The sequence below is a fragment of the Trachemys scripta genome, chromosome 11 (assembly GCF_013100865.1).
Source record: "Trachemys scripta elegans isolate TJP31775 chromosome 11, CAS_Tse_1.0, whole genome shotgun sequence".
Classification (NCBI taxonomy): domain Eukaryota; kingdom Metazoa; phylum Chordata; order Testudines; family Emydidae; genus Trachemys; species Trachemys scripta.
The window spans coordinates 72,186,300-72,209,168 of record NC_048308.1 but is presented as its reverse complement, the minus strand read 5'-3'; the positions used below and the strand labels follow the sequence as shown (position 1 = coordinate 72,209,168).

At 44.7% G+C, this 22,869-nt stretch overlaps 1 protein-coding gene across 6 annotated transcripts in view; it reads left to right on the top strand.

Annotated features, from left to right (window-relative positions):
* TRAF3IP1 (TRAF3 interacting protein 1) overlaps positions 1–20,798 on the top strand; it is a 115,579-nt gene extending 94,781 nt beyond the window's left edge. For 3 of the 6 annotated variants that reach the window (XM_034785351.1, XM_034785350.1, XM_034785346.1), the window contains 2 exons: positions 9,506–9,729; positions 18,451–20,798. In XM_034785351.1, the coding sequence (XP_034641242.1) occupies positions 9,506–9,729; positions 18,451–18,616 (390 nt within the window). In that variant the 3' untranslated portion in view covers positions 18,617–20,798. The remainder of the gene's footprint in view (positions 1–9,505; positions 9,730–18,450) is intronic. The other 3 variants (XM_034785348.1, XM_034785347.1, XM_034785349.1) reach the window with 1 other exon arrangement.
* Positions 20,799–22,869: the final 2,071 nt, after the last annotated feature.

Here is a 22,869-nt window from a genome sequence, read left to right as displayed (position 1 = left end):
CAGCGTATGGTCCCGGTGTTTGTTGGCATGCAGACAACATCCATTCCTTATCTCTCTTTGTTATCCTCAGGATAGTGATATCATTCATGGTCACCTGGTTGAAATGGGGCGATTTTATTAAGGGGACATTCGGAGGTGCCCATTCCTGCTCTGCTGAACAGAAATGTTCCCCGCTGTTAGCCACGTGGTGGGAGGGAGGGGTGAAGTGATCATCCCCGATAATTGGGTGTGGGGGGGAAGGGGAGCTAGTTGGGTTTGTGCTGCATGTTATCCCGGAAACCGCAGCCCCTCCTTTTACATTGCAAACCCATTTTAAATGGCCAACCCAAGGGGTGCTTGGTATGGGAAATGAGGGCGCTACTGTTTGAAACCATTCCTACATGTTAAGAAGGTTAAAAAAGCCAAAAGACTGTGGCTTACCATGGCTGCCTGCAAGCCGAAATCTGTTGCCTGGCACTGCGTGAGTGACATCTCACACCAAACCATAAGAGGAAAAATGCGACCTTGTAACGAAAGCACATGTGCTGTATAATGTGAACAGCAAAATTTAACGTGAAAGAGTGTACCCATTGTTCTCTAAAATGTGTCTTTTTTAACCACCTCTCCCTTCTCCTCCACCAGCTGCAAATGTTTCTCCTTCACAGAGGCTAGTGAAGATTAGAAGGAGAAAACTGCAGACTTGGGATGATATGTTCTCGGAGCTCCAGATGTCCTCCCACACTGACAGAGCACAGCAGAATGCGTGGAGGCAGTCAATGTCAGACTACAGAAAAGCACAATATGAATGAGAGGAGAGGTGGCGGGCTGAATTGCGGGATGAACAGAGCAAGTGGCGGGCTGAAGATGATAGGTGGCGTCACCTTGCAGACAGAAGGCAAGAGTCAATGCTCTGGCTGCTGGAGCATCAAACTGATATGCTCCAGCGTATGGTTGAGTTGCAGGGAAGGCAGCAGGAGCAGGGACCGCTGCTACAGCCCTGTGTAACCAACAGCCCTCGTCCCCAAGTTCCATAGCCTCCTCACCCAGACGCCCAAGAACACGGTGTGGGGGCCTCCGGCCACCCAGCCACTCCACCCCAGATGATTGCCTGAGCATCAGAAGGCTGGCCTTCAATACGAGTTAAAGTTTTAAACTGCAGTGTGTCCTCTTCCTTCCCTCTTCCGCCACCAATCTTGGGCTATCTTGGCAATTATCCCCCTAGTTGTGTGATGAATTAATAAAGAATGCATGAATGTGAAGTAACAATGACTTTATTGCCTCTGCAAGTTGTGCTCGAGGGGGGGCGTTGGTTTACAGGGAAGTAGAGTGAACCGGGTGTGGAGGGGGGGCTGGTGGAGGGTTCATCAAGGAGAAACAAACAGAAGTTTCACACCATAGCCTGGACAGTCACAAAACTCGTTTTCAAAGCTTCTCCGATGCGCACCGCACCCTGCTGTGCTCTTCTAACCGCCCTGGTGTCTGGCTGCGCGTAATCAGCGGCCAGGCAATTTGCTTCAACCTCCCACGCCGCCATAAATGTCTCCGCCTTACTCTCTCAGATATTGTGGAGCGCACAGCAAGCAGCAATAACAATGCGGGATATTCTTTTTGCTGAGGTCTGAGCGAAATGCACATTCCACCACCATTCGGCACTTGCTCAGCCTGTAGTTGAACAGGTCCTGACTCCTGTCCAGGCTGCCTGTGTACGGCTTCATGAGCCATGGCATTAAGGGGTAGGCTGGGTCCCCAAGGATCACGATAGGCATTTCAACATCCCCAATGGTTATTTTCTGGTCCGGGAAGAAAGTCCCTTCCTCCAGCTTTCGAAACAGACCAAAGTGCCTGAAGACGCGAGCATCATGTACCTTTCCCGGCCATCCCACGTTGATGTTGGTGAAACGTCCCTTGTGATCCACCAGGGCTTGCAGCAGCATTGAAAAGTACCCCTTGCGGTTTATGTAGTCGGTGGCTTGGTGCTCCGGTGCCAAGATAGGGATATGGGTTCCGTCTATCACCCCACCACACTTTGGGAATCCCATTTCAGCAAAACCATCCACTATGGCCTGCACGTTGCCCAGAGTCACTACCCTTGATATCACCAGGTCTTTCATTGCCCTGGCAACTTGGATCACAGCAGCCCCCACAGTAGATTTGCCCACTCCAAATTGATTCCCAACTGACCGGTAGCTGTCTGGCATTGCAAGCTTCCACAGTTTATCACCACTCGCTTCTCAACTGTGAGGGCTGCTCTCATCCTGGTATTCTGGTGCTTCAGGGCAGGGGAAAGCAAGTCACAAAGTTCCATGAAAGTACCCTTACGCATGCAAAAGTTTCGCAGCCACTGGGAATCATCCCACACCTGCAACACGATGCGGTCCCACCAGTCTGTGCCTGTTTCCCGGGCCCAGAATCGGCGTTCCACGGCATGAACCTGCCCCAGTAACACCATGATTTGCACATTGCTGGGGCCTGTGCCTTGTGAGAAGTCTATGTCCATGTCAATTTCCGTATCACTCTCGTCGCCGCGCTGCAATCGCCTCCCCGGCTGGTCCTGGTTTTGCTTTGGCATGTTCTGGCTCTGCATATACTCCAGGACAATGCGCATGGTGTTCATAGTGCTCATAATTACCGCAGTGATCTGAGCAGGCTCCATGATCCCAGTGCTATGGTGTCTGGTCTGAAAAAAGGTGCGAAACTAGTATCTGACGGACGGAGGGAGGGAGGGAGGGGCGAGTGACGATATGGCGTACAGGTACAGGGAATTAAAATCAACAAAGGTGGCTGTGCATCAGGGAGAAATACAAACAACTGTCCCACAGAATGTCTCCCCCCCCCCCCCCCAGATTGAACTCAAAACCCTGGGTTTAGCAGGCCGTTGATTTCATGGCGGGAGGGGGAAGCAAATGAATGCAGAACAGATCTATTTTTTACATCTTAAGCTGGCAGACGACGGTGCAGCATGACTGATAGCCCTCATCATCTTCTGGGTGCTTGGCAGAAAATACTGGGCGCTTGGCAGAAAATAGCATACTACGACTGATAGCCATCATCATCATTGGGAAGGCAGCGACTGGGGGACATACGGAGTTTCAGCCACTGCAGGACGATGACGACGGATACCAGTCGTAATATACCATCTTCTACCAAAAGGCAAGGGGCTGCTGCTGTGTGCAATGCAGCGCCACGTCTGCCAGTACCCAGATCGCCGATGAAGGCTACCAGTCATACTGCACCATCTACTGCCAAAAGGCAATTAGCTGCTGCTGTGTAGCAATGCAGTACCACGTCTGCCGGCACCCAGATGACATATGGTGATGCTGAGCTGAGCAGAGCGGGCTCCATGCTTGGCATGGTATGTTGTCTGCACAGGTAACCCAGGTAAAAAGGTGCGAATCAATTGTCTGCCGTTGCTCTGACGGAGAGGGAGGTGCCTGACGACATGTACCTAGAACCCCCCGCGACACTGTTTTGCATCATTCAGGCATTGGGATCTCAACCCAGAATTCCAATGGGCGGCGGAGACTGCGGGAACTGTGGGATAGCTACCCAAAATGCAACGCTCCGGAAGTCGACGCTAGCCTCGGTACTGTGGATGCGGTCCGCCGACTTAATGCACTTAGAGCATTTTATGTGGGGACACACACAATCGGCTGTATACAACCGATTTCTATAAAACCGGCTTCTATAAATTCGAACTAATTTTGTAGTGTAGACATACCCTTAGAGTTCACTTTCTTAGCTCCTGCTAGAGTTTCCATTTGTTTTTTCTTAGCTTTATAGAGTTTTCTTTCGGTTTTTTTTCCCCCCATGTTTTAAAAAAAAAAAAAATTCCTTCTTCCCTTTTTCCCCTATCTGGGGATATGCTCCTTACTGGGGCAATCTGGCTCCTCCAGATTTAAATGGTGCCTCTCCTGCAGGAAGGCAATACCAGTTACAGACGGACACTCTCGCTGCGTCCAGTGCCAACAATTGAAGGCCAAATCCCGAAAGAACTGGGAGTTAAAACAGAAACTAGTCCTGATGTAAGGTGCTCTGAAACCATCGTCTGACCCCAGTCCCAAATCCCCTCCATGGTGAAGATAGTCCCCGGAGTCTTCAACTTCTAAGGAGGGAGAGCTGAGCAGGAAATCTTCAGACACTCCTCTCACTCTCCAAGAAGAGGGCTGCAAGCCCTCAAACTGAGCTCCTGACCAGCCAAAGGAGATCCCCGGCACAATGGGTCATCTAGGCACCGACAGCCCCGAAACACGGTACCCATAGGACAAATGGGTCCTCGGGTACAGACACCACTTATAAGCTTGAAGACTTGAAGGCACAGGCTCTGAAGCGGCAGCACCGCCTGCTAAAGGCAAGAACAAAGACCGTACTGTCTCTGTGAAAGCGATACCAACACGGAAACCTTCTAGATCCTGCTAAGATCATTTGGCAGACACCAGCTTCTAGTGCACCACCGTGTAAAAGGGCCGATTAAAAAGTACTCTGTGCCCTCCAAGGATGCAGAATCCCACCCTTTTTTTTTTTTTTTTTTTTTTTTTGCATTCTTCACCTAATTCTATAGTTGTGGACGCTATGAATTCCCATAGCCAAAAGCATCATAGTAAATCCATTCCTTATGAGAGAGACTGGAAAAGACTTGATTTATTTGGTAGGAGGGCATACTCCTCAGCAACCTTGCAATTCAAGATTGCAAATTACCAAGCCTTAATGGCGAAGTATGAACACATAAACTATGCTAAACGTAATGCATTTATTAACCACTTACCAGAAGAACAATGAGAACTCTTTCGAGCAATCATACACGAGTGTCAGTTAGTAGTAAGACTGGCACTTCAGACCACACTAGATGCTATGGGTACAGTAGCCCGCTTGGTATTGATGATGGTGATGATGCGACGGACCTCATGGTTACATTTCTCAGGACTGCTAAAGGAGGTACAGACGGCAGTTGAGGACCTCCCTTTTGAGGGCATACAAGACCGATGCATCAGTCCATATTTTAAAGGACTCCAAAGCCACACAAAACTTGCTAGGGATCTACACATCTGGACAGAAAAGGAAATTCAGTTCTTAGCCATCCCAGAGATCCTGACCACTCCAGTACCTGCAACTACAGCGTTACTATGAGCCACAGCGAAAGGGGCCTGGGATTCAAAGGCATAAACCATCAGCCACTGAATCCTCAGCATCTTAGCCCTCAACCTAGAAATGCCAGTTTTGACGCCTTGGTCAATTGGGGTGTTACTTTGGGCGAGATTATGCTCTCCACTGTGAAGGAATTAAAAAATAAAATGTGGGCGAGCATAAGGTGCTGAGATACTGTGGTGATCGGTTCAGTACAAGACCCAAAATAGAATGGAAAAATTGAATAGAAAAATCTGAGTCGGTGTCCATGAAGTTTGCCATGATTCCTTCAGTGGATATGGTGTGGTGGATGGCAACGGGAAAGAGATTGTGGCTCTGCAGGCCGAAGGATGTCTTGAGATCCAGAGGGAAATTCTATGCATCTCAGGAGAGAGATGGTGTGCCGTGGTAAATGTATGGAGAGTGGTGTGGGTTGCAGAACAAATGGGAATTATTATTGACACATAATCATTAATTTGGTTGTCTCCCCAAGAGATTGCCAAGGAGGTGAAGCATCATAGAGTAGCTCTCTGTGGAACACTTCCTCTAAAAAGCTTGGCATTCTGGGAGTGTAAATGCTTACCAGATCACAAAGGACAAAACTGGTCAAGAAAGACATGCTTTGAATTTGTACAAATGAGAGCAAAATACCTGATAATGTCCTCTTTAATCGATATAGTGGTGCAGTATAATGAAACACCTGCTTTGGAGAAAGAAGTAATGGGCAAGGAACAGGAATTAAAATGAGTATTTCTTTTAACTGTCAAACCATAAGCCCACAACACTCAAGAACTGACTTTGGAAGCCAAGGTCACAAAGTTCACCAGTGTTCATTGCCTCACCTGATTCCTAATTAAACAAATCTGAAGTTCTAAAATCCTTGAAAACTCAGAAGTCCCAAAGTTTTCATACACTGTGTGTGTGGTAAAATACAAGCATCAGAAATAAATAAATCTGCCTTAAAAGCTTAGAAGTATTTTTCTAAAATATATATCTGAGTTCATCAGTAAACCAAAGGCTGTTGAAATGTGGTTGGCAGTCATCCCTGCTGCCTGCAGATGCAGCTGAGCAAACAATCCACAGCTTGGGTAGGAAGAAAGGCCAATCAGGTAGGGGGGTAATAGGGGACAGTATAGTATATTCTGGCCCAGTGAGGCACACCCAGGCTGCCACCTCTGGATTTATATAGCCTGTAGGAACTGCTTTTACTAACTGATCAATCCTGGGGCTAAGATGTTAAATAAAGACCTTTCTAGTTTTCCTGCATCCATTAAATAGCTGAAAGGAATTTACATAAACTTCAACATGTACAAACTTTGCACTAAAGGAAAACTCAATTTTGGAACTCAAGCTCTCTGGCTGCTGGCTTTTTTTTTTTTTTTTTAAATAGAAAGAAAAATTCCTCCAGAAAGGAGGGACTTGTGGGGTGAGATGGGGATGGAAATTTGTGTTGCAGTTCATGGGAATAGGTTTGTTACAGAATGTTAATGATATCAGATTGGGCATTGTGATTTAGTCACTTTTGGCAAATATCGGTCCATCACTCCAAGTTAAATGCTGTGGGCTAGGAGTTTCCAAGATGCCTAAGGGAATTAGGCAACCAAATTCCATTGAATGTCAGATCTGAGTGCCTAACTCCCTTGGGATGCTTTGAAAATCCCACCCATTGTCCTTTTAATTTTTTTTTTAAATCTTGTCTTCCCCAGTTACTGTACTCGGGTCAGCAAGGGGGGAAATTTGAAAAACACAAATGGCGGTGAGTTGCCCAACTCCTATCAAAAGTCAGTCTTAGTTGGACACCTAAACTGCCATCTGTGCCTGTGCAAATCTTATCCAAAAATCAGCATGTTGCATTAGTGACACATTGGGCACACTGACTTGCCAGTGCCAATCCAGCTGAACCACACCGACTAACCATGTTGTTGTACCCGATGGAGTCTCATGATGATATTCAGTAGACCTGATGCTCAGCAGTCATGCTTCCCACCAACACATTTAATAATCAGATCTCATGTTCTAGAGATCATCCTGGAGCACTGTATCCTCTTTTGTAAACCTCTTTAAAATATTAAAATGCTTTCATGTGGTAAATGTGCAGCCTTCTCCTGCTGTGGTTTTATAGTTCACTTCTTTGATAGTTTTTCATAATGCTTTGGAAAGTGTCTTCTCCAATTTTTTTGGCGGGCAACTATCAGTATCTTTAAGAGTTAAAAAACTGATTATCATAAGATGAGCTAGAACTAGTGGTTGGAAGACAATATTATAAGCAGGTGCTGTTCCAATTTCCTCTCATACTCTGCACCTCAGACTTACTACAACCTATTAGTTGTTCCAGTTCTGTGTCTGTCTTGAGCAGAATGTTTATCATAACACACTCTGTAATGATTTGGAGTTATCCTTTTCAGGAGAGCAGGCTCCACTTTGCACCTGCATTCCTGGAGTTAAGGTATAGCATAATGTATCATTGCAGCTGCTGTAATGAGGACAGAGTGAACAATCAGGTGGAGGAGGGCTGTTAGTTGGACTAGGATGAGCTGAAGAATACTTCGGATGCCACATACTTTCCACCAGAACAGTCATTTAGTGATTCCATGGGGAGGAACCTACCTTTCCTCAGTTCTTACAGAACCTGTCCAAGTCAGATGATGTGGGGTTGAAGCTGGTCCAGGAACCTACAAGGACACCGTTGTTAAGTTCCTGGGCCATCAACTCTTGTCCAGTAAAGGATGCCATGGCCGTGCATCTATTTTGGACCGACTGGTTAAGGCAGGGGTGAGCAAACTTTTTGGCCCGAGGGTCACATCTGGGTGGGGAAATAGCATGCAAGGCCATGAATGTAAGGTTGGGGTGCAGAGTGTGGGAGGGGGCTCAGGGCAGGAAATTGGGGTGCAGGAGGGTGTGGGGGTGTGGCAGGGGGTTGGGGTGTGGGAGGGTGTGGGGTGCGGCAGGAGGCTCAGGGCAGGGGGTTGGGGTGCAGGAGGGTGTGGGGTGTGGCGGGGATTGGGGTGTGGTGTGGGGTGTGGCAGGGGGTTGGGGTGCGGGAGGGTGTTGGGTGCTGCAGGGGGCTCAGGGCAGGGGGTTTGGGTACGGGAGGGGTTTGGAGAGTGGGCTCTTACCTGGAGCGGCTCTGGGGTGGCAGCAGTGCGCAGCGGGGCTAAGGGGCTCCCTGCCTGCCCTGGCCCTGCACCATGCCACTCCCAGAAGCGGCCGGCACCACATCCCTGTGGCCCCTGGGGGAGGGGGGGCAGAGGGCTCCACACGCTGGCCTTGCCTGCGGGTACCTACCCTGAAGCTCCCATTGGCTGCGGTTTCCCGTTCCCAGCCAATGGGAGCTGCTGGGGGCAGTGCTTGCAGGTGAGGGAAGTACACGGTGCCCCCCTCCCCCCCCCCCCCACACACACACCCCGGGGCTGCAGGGACATAGTGCCATGGGGATGGGGGGCAAGCCCACGGGCCGGATCCAGCCATAGTTTGCCAGCCCCTGGGTTAAGGAGATGTGGCAGACTCCTCACACAGCTTCTTTGTCTTAAGGCAGTCAAGTATATCCTTCCCAAGAATGATGCTTAAACTGTTTAACACCCTCCCCATGAGAAGCTGGTGGTGAGAGGGTCCTAGCTAAAGAGAAGACTAGCCACATGGATTCTGAAGATTCCATCTTGCAGGAATCTCACTCACCTCCTGTCAGAATTCGACACTAGCCTTTTTACAGATTTTTCTCTCAAATGCTTTTGATATTCCACTGATCCTTCTGAATGGGCTTTTCTTTCTGGGCAAATGGCCACCCATGCAGTTGAAGGAACAGATTGGAATGTTTGGGCAACAATTACAGTCTGCAGTGGGGTGCCTGGTTTGTACTCACCCTGTTACCATTGCCTTCAAGGGTTACAAAACAAATCTTTATGAATTAGGGGAGCTCTGCCAGAGTGAGACTCCTGGGGGGATAGTGTCTTCAGTAGTTCAGTTTGGGCAGTAGAGATGTTGCCTCTTTACATATAGATTCAAGATTCAGATTAAATTAGGCCTTCTTTTTTCCTTTGAGCTTCATCTTTGTATGATGTCACGTAAACTATGCATTGCCAAAAGCGAATTTGCACTTGTAATTAAACTTGCACTTTTTTGCCTTCAATGATCTTGAAATCATTCTGTTTTAATGTGGCTACTACTGTTACTACATGGTTCTGTGACAAGCACTTTTCAATGAAGTGGTGATACTGCTGACCTCTTCTAGAATACTGTCTTGGCTTTATAGCTTCATTGCAGTCAGTCTTAAACATCCCCTTTACAATGCACAGCTTCCTGTTTTTAACATTCTTTTTAGTTCACCTCTTTAAAATGTTCAGGGCCTTTCTTGACTTCATGTTTTCCCTGTGTTTTTGTTGTTGGTTTTTTTACTCAATTAAATTAGGAGAAGCCACTTTTGTCAGAAGCAGCCAGGAGAAAGGAGAAGGACCTAGTATCAAAAGAAATAGAGAAGTTTCGTGCATCTATTCAGACGCTGTGTCGGAGTGCACTTCCTCTTGGGAAAATCATGGACTATATTCAGGAGGACATGGACTCCATGAAGAACGAACTGCAAATGTGGCAGCATGAGAACAAGCAGCATGCAGAGGCTCTCCAGAAGGAGCAGAGGTAAGGATAGCTAAAGAAGAGTGTCCTCAGGACAAGACTGGTTTGCCACCTGGGACAGGCTGAATTACAAATTGCTGTCTCTACAATTTTAATTACCTTTTTAACAAAAGTAAAAGTTTCATGCATTCTACAAGGTTCTGGTTTAACCCAGATTTTAAAGTCTTTTCAGCTCTTCTATTATGTGAATAAATTATGTTAAATGAGTTACATGGCAGATAGAGGTACCTCTGAAATACTGACCATTTTCCAAACTCTTTCCAAGAGCCTACATGGATATCCACGTAATGCAAACAAATGTTATGTGGTGTTGTCATAAATATAGAGGAAAGAGTAGCATAAAATCCATCCTTGGCAGCTGTACTGAATTGCCTTACCTGTAAGGGATTATACAGTTCAATAACCTAGCTGGCACATGACCAGAAGGATCGATGAGAAAAGAAGATACTTTCAAATCTGAGGGGAAGGATTTGTTTGTTGGTCTTTGTTTGTTCCTCTCTCCGGACGGAAGGAGAAGCCAAGCAGGTACAACATCTCCTGAGAATATACCTGGAATAATCCATCTAAAATTACAGACATTGTAAGTAAGGCAAGGAAATGCGTTAGGTTATCTTGTGTTTTAGCGTATGAATTTTCCTATGCTACAGAGGTAGTTTTATTCCTGTTTTTCTAATTGTGAAGACGAGCCTAGTGGGGAATCCTCTGTTTTAAATCTTTTTATTACCCTGTAAAGTTACCTTCTATCCTGGTTTTGCAGGTGTGATTCTTTTACTTTTTTTCTTTATAATAAAGTTCTTCTTTTAAGAACCTGATTGATTTTCAGTGTCCTGAAGACAAAGGGTCTGGTCTGTGCCCTCATTGCTAAGGCAGTTGGTTGGTATATAATTCTCAAGCCTCCCCAGGAAAGGGGGTGCAGGGGCTTGGGGGGATATTTTGGGGGGATAGGGATTCCAAGTGGCTCTTCCCTGAATTTTTGTGTAAATCATTTGGTGGTGGTAGCTATACCATCCAAAATCAAGGAAAGGAATTTGTGCCTTGGTGAAGTTTTAACCTAAGCTGGTAGAATATAAGCTTAGGGAGTCTTTCATGCGGGTCCCCACATCTGTATCCCAGAATTCAGAATGGGCGGGGGAACCCTGACAGGTGTAAATTAGATGTTATGTTGGGATAAGAAGTCTATAAAGCAGTTATTTTAATAAGTACTTCGTAGTAGTGTCCACGACAGTTAAGTCTGCAGAGCAGTTTCAACTATAAAACCCTAACACACTAATCCTCACTCGTGTGCTTGAGCTTGAAACCTCAACCATACATTAAAACTGGATTTTCTTTTGCGCTTAATAAATAACAAGGAAACACTTCCTTCCGAAGTGCAGGACTCTGCACTTGTCCTTGTTGAACCTCATCAGATTTCTTTTGGCCCAATCCTCTAATTTGTCTAGGTCCCTCTGTATCCTATCCCTACCCTCCAGCGTATCTACCACTCCTCCCAGTTTAGTGTCATCTGCAAACTTGCTGAGTTTGCAATCCACGCCATCCTCCAGATTATTAATGAAGATATTGAACAAAACCAGCCCCAGGACTGACCCTTGGGGCACTCTGCTTGATACTGGTTGCCAACTAGACATGGTGCCATTGATCACTACCCGTTGAACCTGATGATCTAGCCAGCTTTCTATCCACCTTATAGTCCATTCATCCGATCCATACTACTTTAACTTGCTGGCAAGTTAAAACTCTGGTTTCAGATGCATAGCTAGTAACTTAAATCACTAAAACTGGTGGAACTTTCTTTAAAGCATGCACTACTTAGTATTTTTTATATTGAATTTAAATGATTTTAATGGATGACAGTAAGTTTAGGCTTTAACATAGGTAGACATTTTCTAATTTAATTTTAAACAGGTTTATGTTTTAAATAGGTCTGTCAAGCGATTAAAAAAATTAATTGCACAATTAATCGCACTGTTAAACAATAGTGGAATACCATTTATTTAAATATTTTTGGATGTTTTCTACGTTTTCAAATGTATTGATTTCAATTACAACACAGAATACAAAGAGAACAGAGCTGGCTGTATTTTAAAGAATCCTTATTGAGGTTGCAGGAACAAACCATCCCAATGTGTAGAAAGAATAGTAAATATGGCAGGCAACCAGCTTGGCTTAACAGTGAAATCCTTGCTGATCTTTAAACACAAAAAAGAAGCTTACAAGAAGTGGAAGATTGCACAAATGACCAGGGAGGAGGATAAAAATATTGCATGCAGGAGTGAACTCAGGAAGGCCAAATCACACTTGGAGTTGCAGCTAGCAAGGGATGTTAAGAGTAACAAGAAGGGTTTCTACACGTATGTTAGCAAAAAGAAGGTGATCAGGGAAAGTGTGGGCCCCTTACTGAATGGGGCAGGCAACCTAGTGACAGAGGATGTGGAAAAAGCTAATGTACTCAATGCTTTTTTTGCCTCTGTCTTCATGAACAAGGTCAACTCCCAGACTACTGCACTGAGCAGCACACTATGGGGAGGAGGTGACCAGCCCTCTGTGGAGAAAGAAGTGGTTCAGGATTATTTAGAAAAGCTGGACGAGCACAAGTCCATGGGGCCAGATGCACGGCATCCAAGGGTGCTAAAGGAGTTGGAGGATGTGATTGCACAGCCATTGGCCATTATGTTTGAAAACTCATGGCGATCAGGGGAGGTCCCGGATGACTGGAAAAAGGCTAATGTAGTGCCCATCTTTAAAAAAGGGAAGGAGGAGGATCCTGGGAACTATAGGCCAGTCAGCCTCACCTCAGTCCCTGGAAAAATCATGGAACAGGTCCTCAAGGAATCAATTTTGAAGCACTTAGAGGAGAGGAAAGTGATCAGGAACAGTCAGCATGGAGTCACCAAGGGCAAGTCATGCCTGACTAACCTAATTGCCTTCTATGACGAGATAACTGGCTCTGTGGATGAGGGGAAAGCAGTGGACGTGTTATTCCTCGACTTTAGCAAAGCTTTTGATATGGTCTCCCACAGTATTCTTGCCAGCAAGCTGAAGCCTTATGGGCTGGATGAATAGACTATAAGGTGGATCGAAAGCTGGCTAGATAGTCGGGCTCAATGGATAGTGATCAATGGCTCCATGTCTGGTTAGCAACTGGTATCAAGCTGAGTCCTGGGGCCGGTTTTGTTCAACATCTTCAGTAATGATCTGGAGGATGGCATGGATTGCAAACTCAGCAAGTTTGCAGATGACACTAAACTGGGAGGAGTGGTAGATACGCTGGAGGGTAGGGATCAGATACAGAGAGACCTAGACAAAGTAGAGGATTGGGCCAAAAGAAATCTGATGAAGTTCAACAAGGATAAGTGCAGAGTCCTGTACTTCAGAAGGAAGAATCCCATGCACTGCTACAGACTAGGGACCGAGTGGCGAGGCAGCAGTTCTGCAGAAAAGGACCTAGGGGTTACAGTGGATGAGAAACTGGATATGAGTCAACAGTGTGCCCTTGTTGCCAAGAAGGCTAATGGCCTTTTGGGCTGTATAAGTAGGGGCATTGCCAACAGATTGAGGGATGTGATCATTCCCCTCTATTTGGCATTGGTGAGGCCTCATCTGGAGTACTGTGTCCAGTTTTGGGTCCCACGCTACAAGAAGGATGTGGAAAAATTGGAAAGACTCCAGTGGAGGGCAACAAAAATTATTAGGGGGCTGGAGCACATGATTTATGAGGAGAGACTGAGGGAACTGGGATTCTTTAGTCTGCAGAAGAGAAGAATGAGGGCGGATTTGATAGCTGCCTACCTGAAAGGGGGTTCCAAAGAGGATGGATCTAGACTGTTCTCAGTGGTACCAGATGACAGAACAAGGAGTAATGGTCTCAAGTTGCAGTGGGGGAGGTTTAGGTTGGATATCAGGAAACGTTATTTCACTAGGAGGGTGGTGAAGCACTGGAATGGGTTACCTACGGAGGTGGTGGAATCTCCTTCCTTAGAAGTTTTTAAGGTCAGGCTTGACAAAGCCCTGGCTGGGATGATTTAGTTGGAGATTGGACCAGATTCTAGAATATCAGGGTTGGAAGGGACCTCAGGAGGTCATCTGGTCCAACCCCCTGTTCAAAGCAGGACCAATCCCCAACTAAATCAGGAGGGGCGGATAAATATTAGGACTCCAAATGGCACTAGCCAAAACAAAAAAACACTGGTTTAGGGGAGCACCGACGGGAGGACTGAGAAGGAAGTGCTGTTGCTCTGCAGATACTGTTTGCAGAGGCAGGCCTTTGGCATAGCACTCCGCTGGGGGCCAAAAAAATGGCAGATGAACAGCGTACAAGTCACATGCAGTTTACTCTGGGAAGCTTTTTATTAACATAGCCCTGTCTCCAGAGCATCAACTATTTGCCATAACTATGAAGTACTGAAGTAAGAGTAGCCATTAGGAGTAGTTTATTACTCTTCTTGTATTTTAATCTCAGTAAAAAATAAGTAATTCAATGAAGAAATGTTGTTTCAGCCAAAAAATAAAAACTCCCTCACCCCCACACAGTTTAATTTTCCCCAGTGTTAGCTTGTTTATTTTTCTACACCTAAAAATAAATAAATTAAAATAAAATGAAAAGTAACAGAGTCAATAAAAGGCCCAAGCAGTGCATTGCATCCAAGCATAGAGGAAATGAGAAATACAAAGTGAACCTAGTCCAGCTTGTTGGCGATACAGTGTATCGATCCACTTCGGGGAGCTACTGGGTTATTCATTGCCCAGTGGATAATGGAATGTCAAGTAATTAAGGGGAAGTAGCTTGCTTGCAACCTGACTGATACTGGAAATTAACCCTGATTCCAGCAATCTGTGGCCTCCTTCTGATATAGCTGCACAGGTGCATATCCCAAGTGTGGACCAGGGTAGTTACTATTTGCTCCAGTGGAGTTTACCCAGGTTTGGGGATAAACTCAGCTGATGCAAATTGTGGCCTTCCTTGTCTGGAGAACATTTGGAATTCACACTGGTGCATATTGTGATGCTCCCAGGGGTATCCTGAGGCACATCGCTACCACCTGTCCATAGCTTGCGGAAGCCTTGTCTGTGCCTGTCAGGGGTCACTCCCTGACTCCACCAGCCACATGCAACACAAGCACCCACCTGTTAGCCTATGCAGATTCCACCATTCCTTTATAGGCTAGCTATAGATACACTCCAACACCCTAGTCCTCCGAGCATCTCTGTGGTGTCCAGCCCCAATCATACTCCCATAATTACCAGATCCTCTGTTCTTAAATGAAGAGTACACCAAAGCTTACGAGTTATGTGCTGGGTCACAGCTTCACTTAACACACAGCCCTTAGATTTGCTTATAGAGAAAACAAGCGTAAATTCATTTAACAAAGAACAGGGATTCACATGATAGCAAACAAATATTGGAAACAAAGGATTACATGTAAAACAAAATCATAACACACATTCTAGAGCCTAAACATAATTAACAAGATCCCCTCTTCTCTAATAAGGCATTGCTTACCCAAAGTCCTTCTCACAATGCTTTTCAACCAGGATGTCTGAGACCCTCTTTTCATAAGACCAAACCCACTGTCAGTTTGTCTCCCCAGATGGAGGATGCCAGGGCATCTCTCTGTACCTCTGATTCTATTATTCTAAATGCTAAACCAGCTTTTGACAGCGGTAGCCTCTTCTGCAGGTGAAGGGAGAATATTTTCTTCATTTCCCTTTATTCAGCTAGCTCAGTTCAATGACTGGTTCATTCAAAGTTAAGAAATCAATTGGGCATTGAAAAGGCAGGAAAGTTTGTTTTCCTCTCACAATCTGTGAATAAAAATTAGATGAGAGAGGATGAAATCTGTTAGTTCTAAAATCCTTAAGGACATGGTAACTAGAAACAATCAGTTCACTTCGCTAACTACAGATAATACTTTCTTTGTTTAATAAACCCATTAGTTTTAAATGCAAAACATGATCTGATAAACTTTTTGATAAACTTTTTCTTATGTATTCAGCGCATTTAAAATAGCTTTATATATATATTGTGACAGACCAAGACCAGTGGGGTACAGGAGTCTGGTAGAGGGCAAATACACTGGTCACTGGATGAGTAGTTTTCTGTTCCCTGAGTGATCAGAGCAGGGGCTGCACTAGAATAATCAGGAACCTGCTAGAACCAGTTAAGGCAGGCAGGCTAATTAGGACACCTGGAGCCAATTAAGAAGAAGCTGCTAGAATCAATTAAGGTAGACTAATCAGGGCACCTGTGTTTTAAAAGGAGCTCACTTCAGTTTGTGATGCGAGTGTGAGGAGCTGGGAGCAAGAGGCGCAAGGAGCTGAGAGTGAGAGGGTGTGCTGCTGGAGGACTGAGGAGCACAAGCGTTATCAGACACCAGGGTGAGGGTCCAGTGGTGAGAATAAGGAAGGTGTTTGGAGGAGGCCATGGGGAAGTAGCCCAGGGAGTTGTAGCTGTCATGCAGCTGTTATGGAAGGCACTCTAGACAGCTGCAGTCCACAGGGCCCTGGGCTGGAACCTGGAGTAGAGGGCGGGCCCGGGTTCCCCCCAAACCTCCCAATTGACCTGGACTGTGGGTTCTTCCAGAGGGGAAGGTCTCTGGGCTGTTCCCCAATCCACATGGTGAATCTCTGAGGCAAGAAAATCCGCCAATAAGCGCAGGACCCACCAAGATAGAGGAGGAACTTTGTCATAATATATATAATGCTGTTTTCGTGCATTTTAAATTGAATTTGAATTTCCTTCCTAATACAGCTTGACAGAAATCACAAGTAAAACATTAATCATCTAGTAAATATGAAATGCATCATTACCCATTTCCTAGCATAATAAAAATGTAGAAATTAGGAATTTTAATAAATGTAAGTTAAGCTGTAAAATTGCTTAAATATAATATAGTATATCCTCCTGGTTAACAAAAAGAAGCACCAAATTTAGTGTATAGGTTATATTTAGTTGTAAATCATCATGTTTTAATGATTACCAGCTAATGAGAATAAACTTTTTTCTTTAGGAAAATAAATAAAAAGCACAAATGCAAAACAATTAAAATTGAAGATTTCACTCAAAATTTTCTGCTTGCTGATTTAAATCATGATTAAAACTGGTGACTTAAATTGTTTGTTTAAATCAATCCACCCTGCTGGCTTCTACTTTAACAATGGAGAGACTAACATCTCCTCGTAATAGCCATTCAGTTTGCACATAAAGAAGAAATAAAAAATTGAAAACTCTGCAACAATATGTTCTTTGCCAGATTAATTGTGAAATCCTAATAAGATCATCATAACTTTATGGCAGTTCACATCTTTCAGGAAAAAATTACTCCATATCAGCCATGAAGAAGACAATGTTTCCCATATGTAATATAACTTGGATGCACAGTGTTGTTTTCTTTACTTCTGTGGAAGACAATTAATGGGTCCCATTGGGGAAATCCAAGTGCAATGTTCATTGATAATTTTTTGTGATTTGTGGAAGGGAAGGAGAATTGAAAGGTTATGAAATATGAACTTCTAAATGATGACTCCAGGGAGTGCGTGTGTAATTCTGAACTGCTACAAGGCACTTCAGTCCAGCACTGCCTTATCTGTAGGACCTTAAGTCAAGCATTTAGGAAGGGTACATATTTGTTTTAAAATAAAACATCTCAATTCATGTAATAGAGAAGTCCCTTTGCAGTGCGATCCCTGCCCTGGTTTGCAGCTAATAGTTTACAATTCTTTGAGCCTCATGGCAGCATATTCCCATTTATGGTACGTGCAATCTGGTGCCACTGAACTTCAGGAGCCTTCTCGGAAATGGGTCTATAGCTGTGCAAGTGACCCCTTGTAGCACTGAACGTTCAGGGCTGAGGTTACAAAGAGGCCATGTGGTCCCCAACTGCCTGACTTCTTTCCTTTCCAAGGTTAGCTGCCAGTGGAAAGACTGTCAGTCCTTGCCAGGAGAACTTTCCTGTCTTGTCACTGAACTATGTTGAGCCTCTGGCATAGCTTCAACTTCCCCATCTCCTTGTCTGTGCAAACCGGGCTTCTCCCGCTGAGAAGTTCATTGTGTGGGGGGTGATCATTATGCACTATTGGTATTGTAATGCTTAGGAACCCCAGCCGAGGATGGGAGCCCCCTTGCCTAGGCACCACAATCCCAACCTCAGAGAGTTCTCCCTCTACATGTCAGACAGGATGCAAGAGGTGATGAAATAGACAAACAGGGTAGGGTGGGCTGGGAGGATGAAATAATCATAAAGTAAACAAAGTTTAGCAGGAGAGCAGTTTTAGATATGAAACCACCATTAGCCAGTAAATCGTGTGGTAAAACATCAGGGTAGCCAGGGCCGGCTCCAGCGTTTTTGCCGCCCCAAGCGGCGGGGGGGAGCCGTGATCGGTGGCTTCATTCTTCAGCGGCAATTTGGCGGCAGGTCCTTCCTTCCGAGAGAGACTGAGGGACCCGCCACCGAAGAGCCGGACGTGCCGCCCCTTTCCCTTGGCCGCCCCAAGCACCTGCTTGCTGTGCTGGTGCCTGGAGCCGTCCCTGAGGGTAACTCTTCGACAATCTACTTCTGTGTTCATTTTCCCTTCAGCTGTCTCCCTAATTCTGTCTGTTTCAGGAAGGGTGGGTTTGATTTAAAAATTCTTTGCAAATTCCAAGTATTTCATGTACTGTCTCAGAGGCATAAATAATGCAAAACAGTGTAATATTCCCCTAAAATGTAGCGTACTGCTTGTCTCTTTCAGCATCACAGACAGCGCTGTGGAGCCCTTAAAAGCAGATCTGGCTGAGTTGGAACAGTTGATTAAAGACCAGCAAGACAAGATTTGTACTGTAAAGGCTAATGTTTTAAAGAAGGAAGAAAAAATCCGGAAGATGGTTCTCAACATTAACTTATCTATGAGAAGGTGAAAAGGATGACTTTATATTCTTACCAAATAAAGACAGAAAAGGGAAAAGAATGAAGAGGAACTGTACAAATAAAGCGCCTAAGAACAATGGCCTATAAAATTTAATATTGGTTTATACACATTACATTCAATTTTCTTGTGAGATTGGTATTATCCATGTCAAATTACATGAATTCAGATATCTTCTAGAGCTTTTAAAGTATCTCTTTTAAGTGTCTTTAGACATAGGCTGCTATGATACACTTATTTGCTATTTATAACCCACTTGCCCTCCCTGACCCCTTTTTATAGCTATCTGCTGGTCAAGCTTGCCCCTTTTTTCCTACTGTGTACCAATTTTGGTTACTTTTGGGCAAAAACGGGCTACCATGATGTCATGAAAAATGGTATTTAGTACCTTTTTTGCAGGAAGTTCTGAAATCCCTACAGATCAGAATGGTCTGCAATACCTTCAATGATTTACAAGTCCTGAAAAGAAATCTTACAGCTCCAGAAATAAAACATTGTTTATCATATGGCTCCTTATATCGTCACAGGGGTGATGTCATATTTCCATAGCTCTCAAGAAATTTTATTAGGGGGCCTATAAAATTTAGTACAAGTATCACCATGGAAGGGATATAAAGTATTTTATATGCACAGGTGTTAATTCCATTTTTATTGCATACATTCATTTGGAAAGGATTCATTAAAGTACCCATTTCCTCCCAAATGCACGTTCATGTACGTTTTTTGTACATTAATAATTCCAATGATTTTAGTTAACTGCCGATGTGTTTTCCTGCTGACCTCTCCAGCATACTGTGTGTAAGGGCCCAGCATTGCATGTTCATGAATTTGAAAAGCTTATTCAAATGTAGCACAAATTAGAGCCCCGCAACCCGGTCGGGACCCAACTTCAAGTGTCAGGTCCAGGTCAGGCGGGAAAACAACCGGACCCTCCTGGGGTCAGGTCTGCTCTCCTCCCTGGGTGTGGTGTTGGCTACATGCCACCACCTTAATGCAGTCCAGAGTGAGTCTGCCTGCCAAGGAGTGGCAGGACCTCTTGCTATACTGCAGCAGAAGCAGCAATGGCGAGAGCAGGGCATGCAGCTGATGGGGAAGGGGTGGAGTGGGGTCAGGTTGGAAAACAAATCGACCCTCATGGGTTCTGCTTTGGGCCTAAAAATTAGGCCTGATCAGACCTCCAGCACAAGAACATTGAGCCAAACTTAATGTGAAATGCAGAGAACTCTAGCTTCCTCCAAAGTTTAGGCTATTCTTTCAAGGTTTTATAATGTACAAGTACCTTTTCTGTTCCATTTTTTTATTGCGTGTAAACTAGAAAACATTAGTCTGTTAGCAAATCTGCACTTTGTGGCATCTTGACCTTTTCAGACACGTTTCTCAAATGCTACAAAATGTGACATTTTAGATGCTCTTTATAGGAGAGAGGAATGGATGAATCTCCATTTTCAACCTTGGTGTGTCACTGTTGATAGGAATTTTAAAGAAGCATTGGGGACTTAAAACTGGTTCAGTACAGCATTTCAGTTAGCTCTAGACTAGACTGTAACTGAACTGATCAATCTAAATTGTCTGTAGAACAAGGTTTATACCATGTGAGCATGCACTTGCTGGCTTTAAATGCTTGATTCTTTACTCGTTTTTTCTAGATAGGTTCCTCACTAATGAGAGTTTTGGGGTGATGTCTTAGCACAGTTCAGTTTTCTGAGCAGAATATTCATTCTTTAAGGAATATTACAAATATCACTTCAAATGTGTATAAGCAAAATAATCCCTTTGAGTAGGATTCCATGTTGCTTTCCCTGAAAAGGCTCTATGAAAAAACTACCAAGACCTGTGATACATTGGAGTTAAGGGCTTTCTTTGTAATCGGTCAAAAATGTTAAGCTAAAAGATTAGATACAAACCTTTGTTTATGCTAGAACTAAGCCACCTGTGTTGATGGGCACTTGAAAGTTAGTCTTAATTATACACTCTCAACAGGATACACCATCAGAAGTTCTGTTGATCTTCAGGGTCGTATGTAAGCCTTGCATAAATCTGTAAATCCGACTAGGACTGTTTGTGAACAAATAATACTGTGTGTGAGCAAAAATTTGTACAAAGTAGAATATCAAATTGTATCATAAAATTATTTTTCTTTTTATATAAAAATCATTAAAAATGATCACCTATTTTTTTATGAAGTGGAGTGTTTGGATTGTGAAGTTCATGTTTGAAATAGTAGTTGAATTACCTTTTTGGAAATGTAAGTGGTTTTTTTTTTAAAAATCCACTTGTTTGGAAAACGTGTTGTAAATTCTTATTAGTGTGATAACACTGCCTCCAGGCTGAGCCCCTGAGAAGACTTTTCAGTAAACGTCCACACAGCAGAAGTGTGACTGCAGCACATATAAACATACCCAAGCTACCTTTGATCTACGTAATCTGAATAATCGCAGCAGTGAAGCCGCGGCAGCATAGGCTGTATGGCCCTGCGTATGTATTGGAGCAGCTAGCCCGTATTGTCACCTCTGCTGCCGCAGCTTTGTTGCTATTGTTGTTTGAGCTAGTTAGATCAGAGTTAGCACAGGTATGTCTATAAATGTTAAAGTTAATAATGAGATCTGAGAGCATTATATATGATAAATATGGACATTAATATATATAATATATAAGTAGCTGATGGGTCCGGTGACAGTTGTTCCATGCAGGACTGAAACTTCTGGAGTTGGGACCACTACAGAGCCCACTTTCTTAGCCCCAGGGGAAATAGAATGACTCATTCCCTAGCCCAGATAGAACAAAAGTGTACTGTCTTTAGGCCTCTATCCAAGCCTCCATCATCACAATGGCAGGCTGCAGTGATGTGGGGCTTTTGTGGGAGTGGAGAGGAAACGGGGGAATTCTGAAGGTATAAAAAGAGTATTAGAAGCTCTGTTCTTTACAACACATGACACATGCTCTCTGTGTTGGAATTATTGCTAACACACAAGTTGACGCAATAATGCCTGATTCACCATTTGGATAAAGTCCAGAAAGGAAGGATACTACTGAGTGTAAAACGGGTTCCATGTGACTATCACACACCTGTATTCTCCTATGCGCTAATTTTTATGCAAGGGAAGATAGGCTGCTCTTTCTTTTGTCTTGGGCGTAAGAGTTCCGTCGTGATGTGCAGATTCCACCGATGGGTGAGAGTGCATGGAAAGAACTCCCCAAGCTCAGAGTTGGTGATGCTACATGAGGGCATTGCTGAGGTGCCTAGCGAGTTTACGTTACGCTGTCAGACCACTGTGGAGCTCCTCAGTACAATTCATTCGCCTCCCACTCTGTCTATTCTCTACTGCAGAGCAGTTAAAATTTTAGGGTGAGTCTCTACACGGAGCCACAGGCTCCGGTGGAGGTCTGCTGTCAGGGAGTTGTTCTCTGCTGTCCTGTTCCCTTCCAAAACTGCTCAGGCCAGGCTGACTGTGTCACTGCACTCAGGCTGTCAAGCCTTGTCTCTACCTCCTCCTGAATCATCATCTGTGGGTCAGTCAACAAGCCTGAGATTCTAGAGCCAATTCTGCCTTCAAGTGTGAAATCCATGGCTCTGGAATACAGGGCGCCTGCCCAGAGCCAGTCCTGGTAGCAATGCCTCTGGCAGGTGTTACATTAGTAGAAGTGACACAGCCTTTGATGGAGCCTGCTGTGGCAGCTTCAACCCTTCCACCGTCTGTATTGATACAGCATTATGCAATGCCTGCTGGAGGTGAGGAGAGAAACCAGGATTTGGATGGCTTCTCTAAGGCCAAGCACACAGCCCTGAGGAAGACAATGAAAATGTTAACTCCGTACAGGAGGATCTTGTTCCATGTCCTAATTATGGAGCATCTGACCTTTCTCTGCTGCTTCTACAGGAAAACCCACAAGAGGTGTGGTTAATCAGTAGGTGGAACCGGCCCTTTCTCTAGACAGTGCCTCTTCCTCTACATTCTCTTGTTGGCTGGCTGCGAGCTTAGCCTATGATGCTGGAAGCCTCTAGCAGGGTTGACCAGAAATATTGTACCAGCTCCAAAAGAGTCTGATGGTGGACGCTATGATTAGTTAGGCTGAAAATAGCAGACTGACAGGCTGGGGCTGCCATACCATGGATTCAATCTATACGTGTTTGTATGGCTCTCATCATGGTAGAGTCTAATTCCCAATGCTACAGTGCCCAGGAAAGAGATGACTGTCGGGCTTGTAGCGGTTGCTCCTACATTGTCAACTCTGGTAATAAGTATC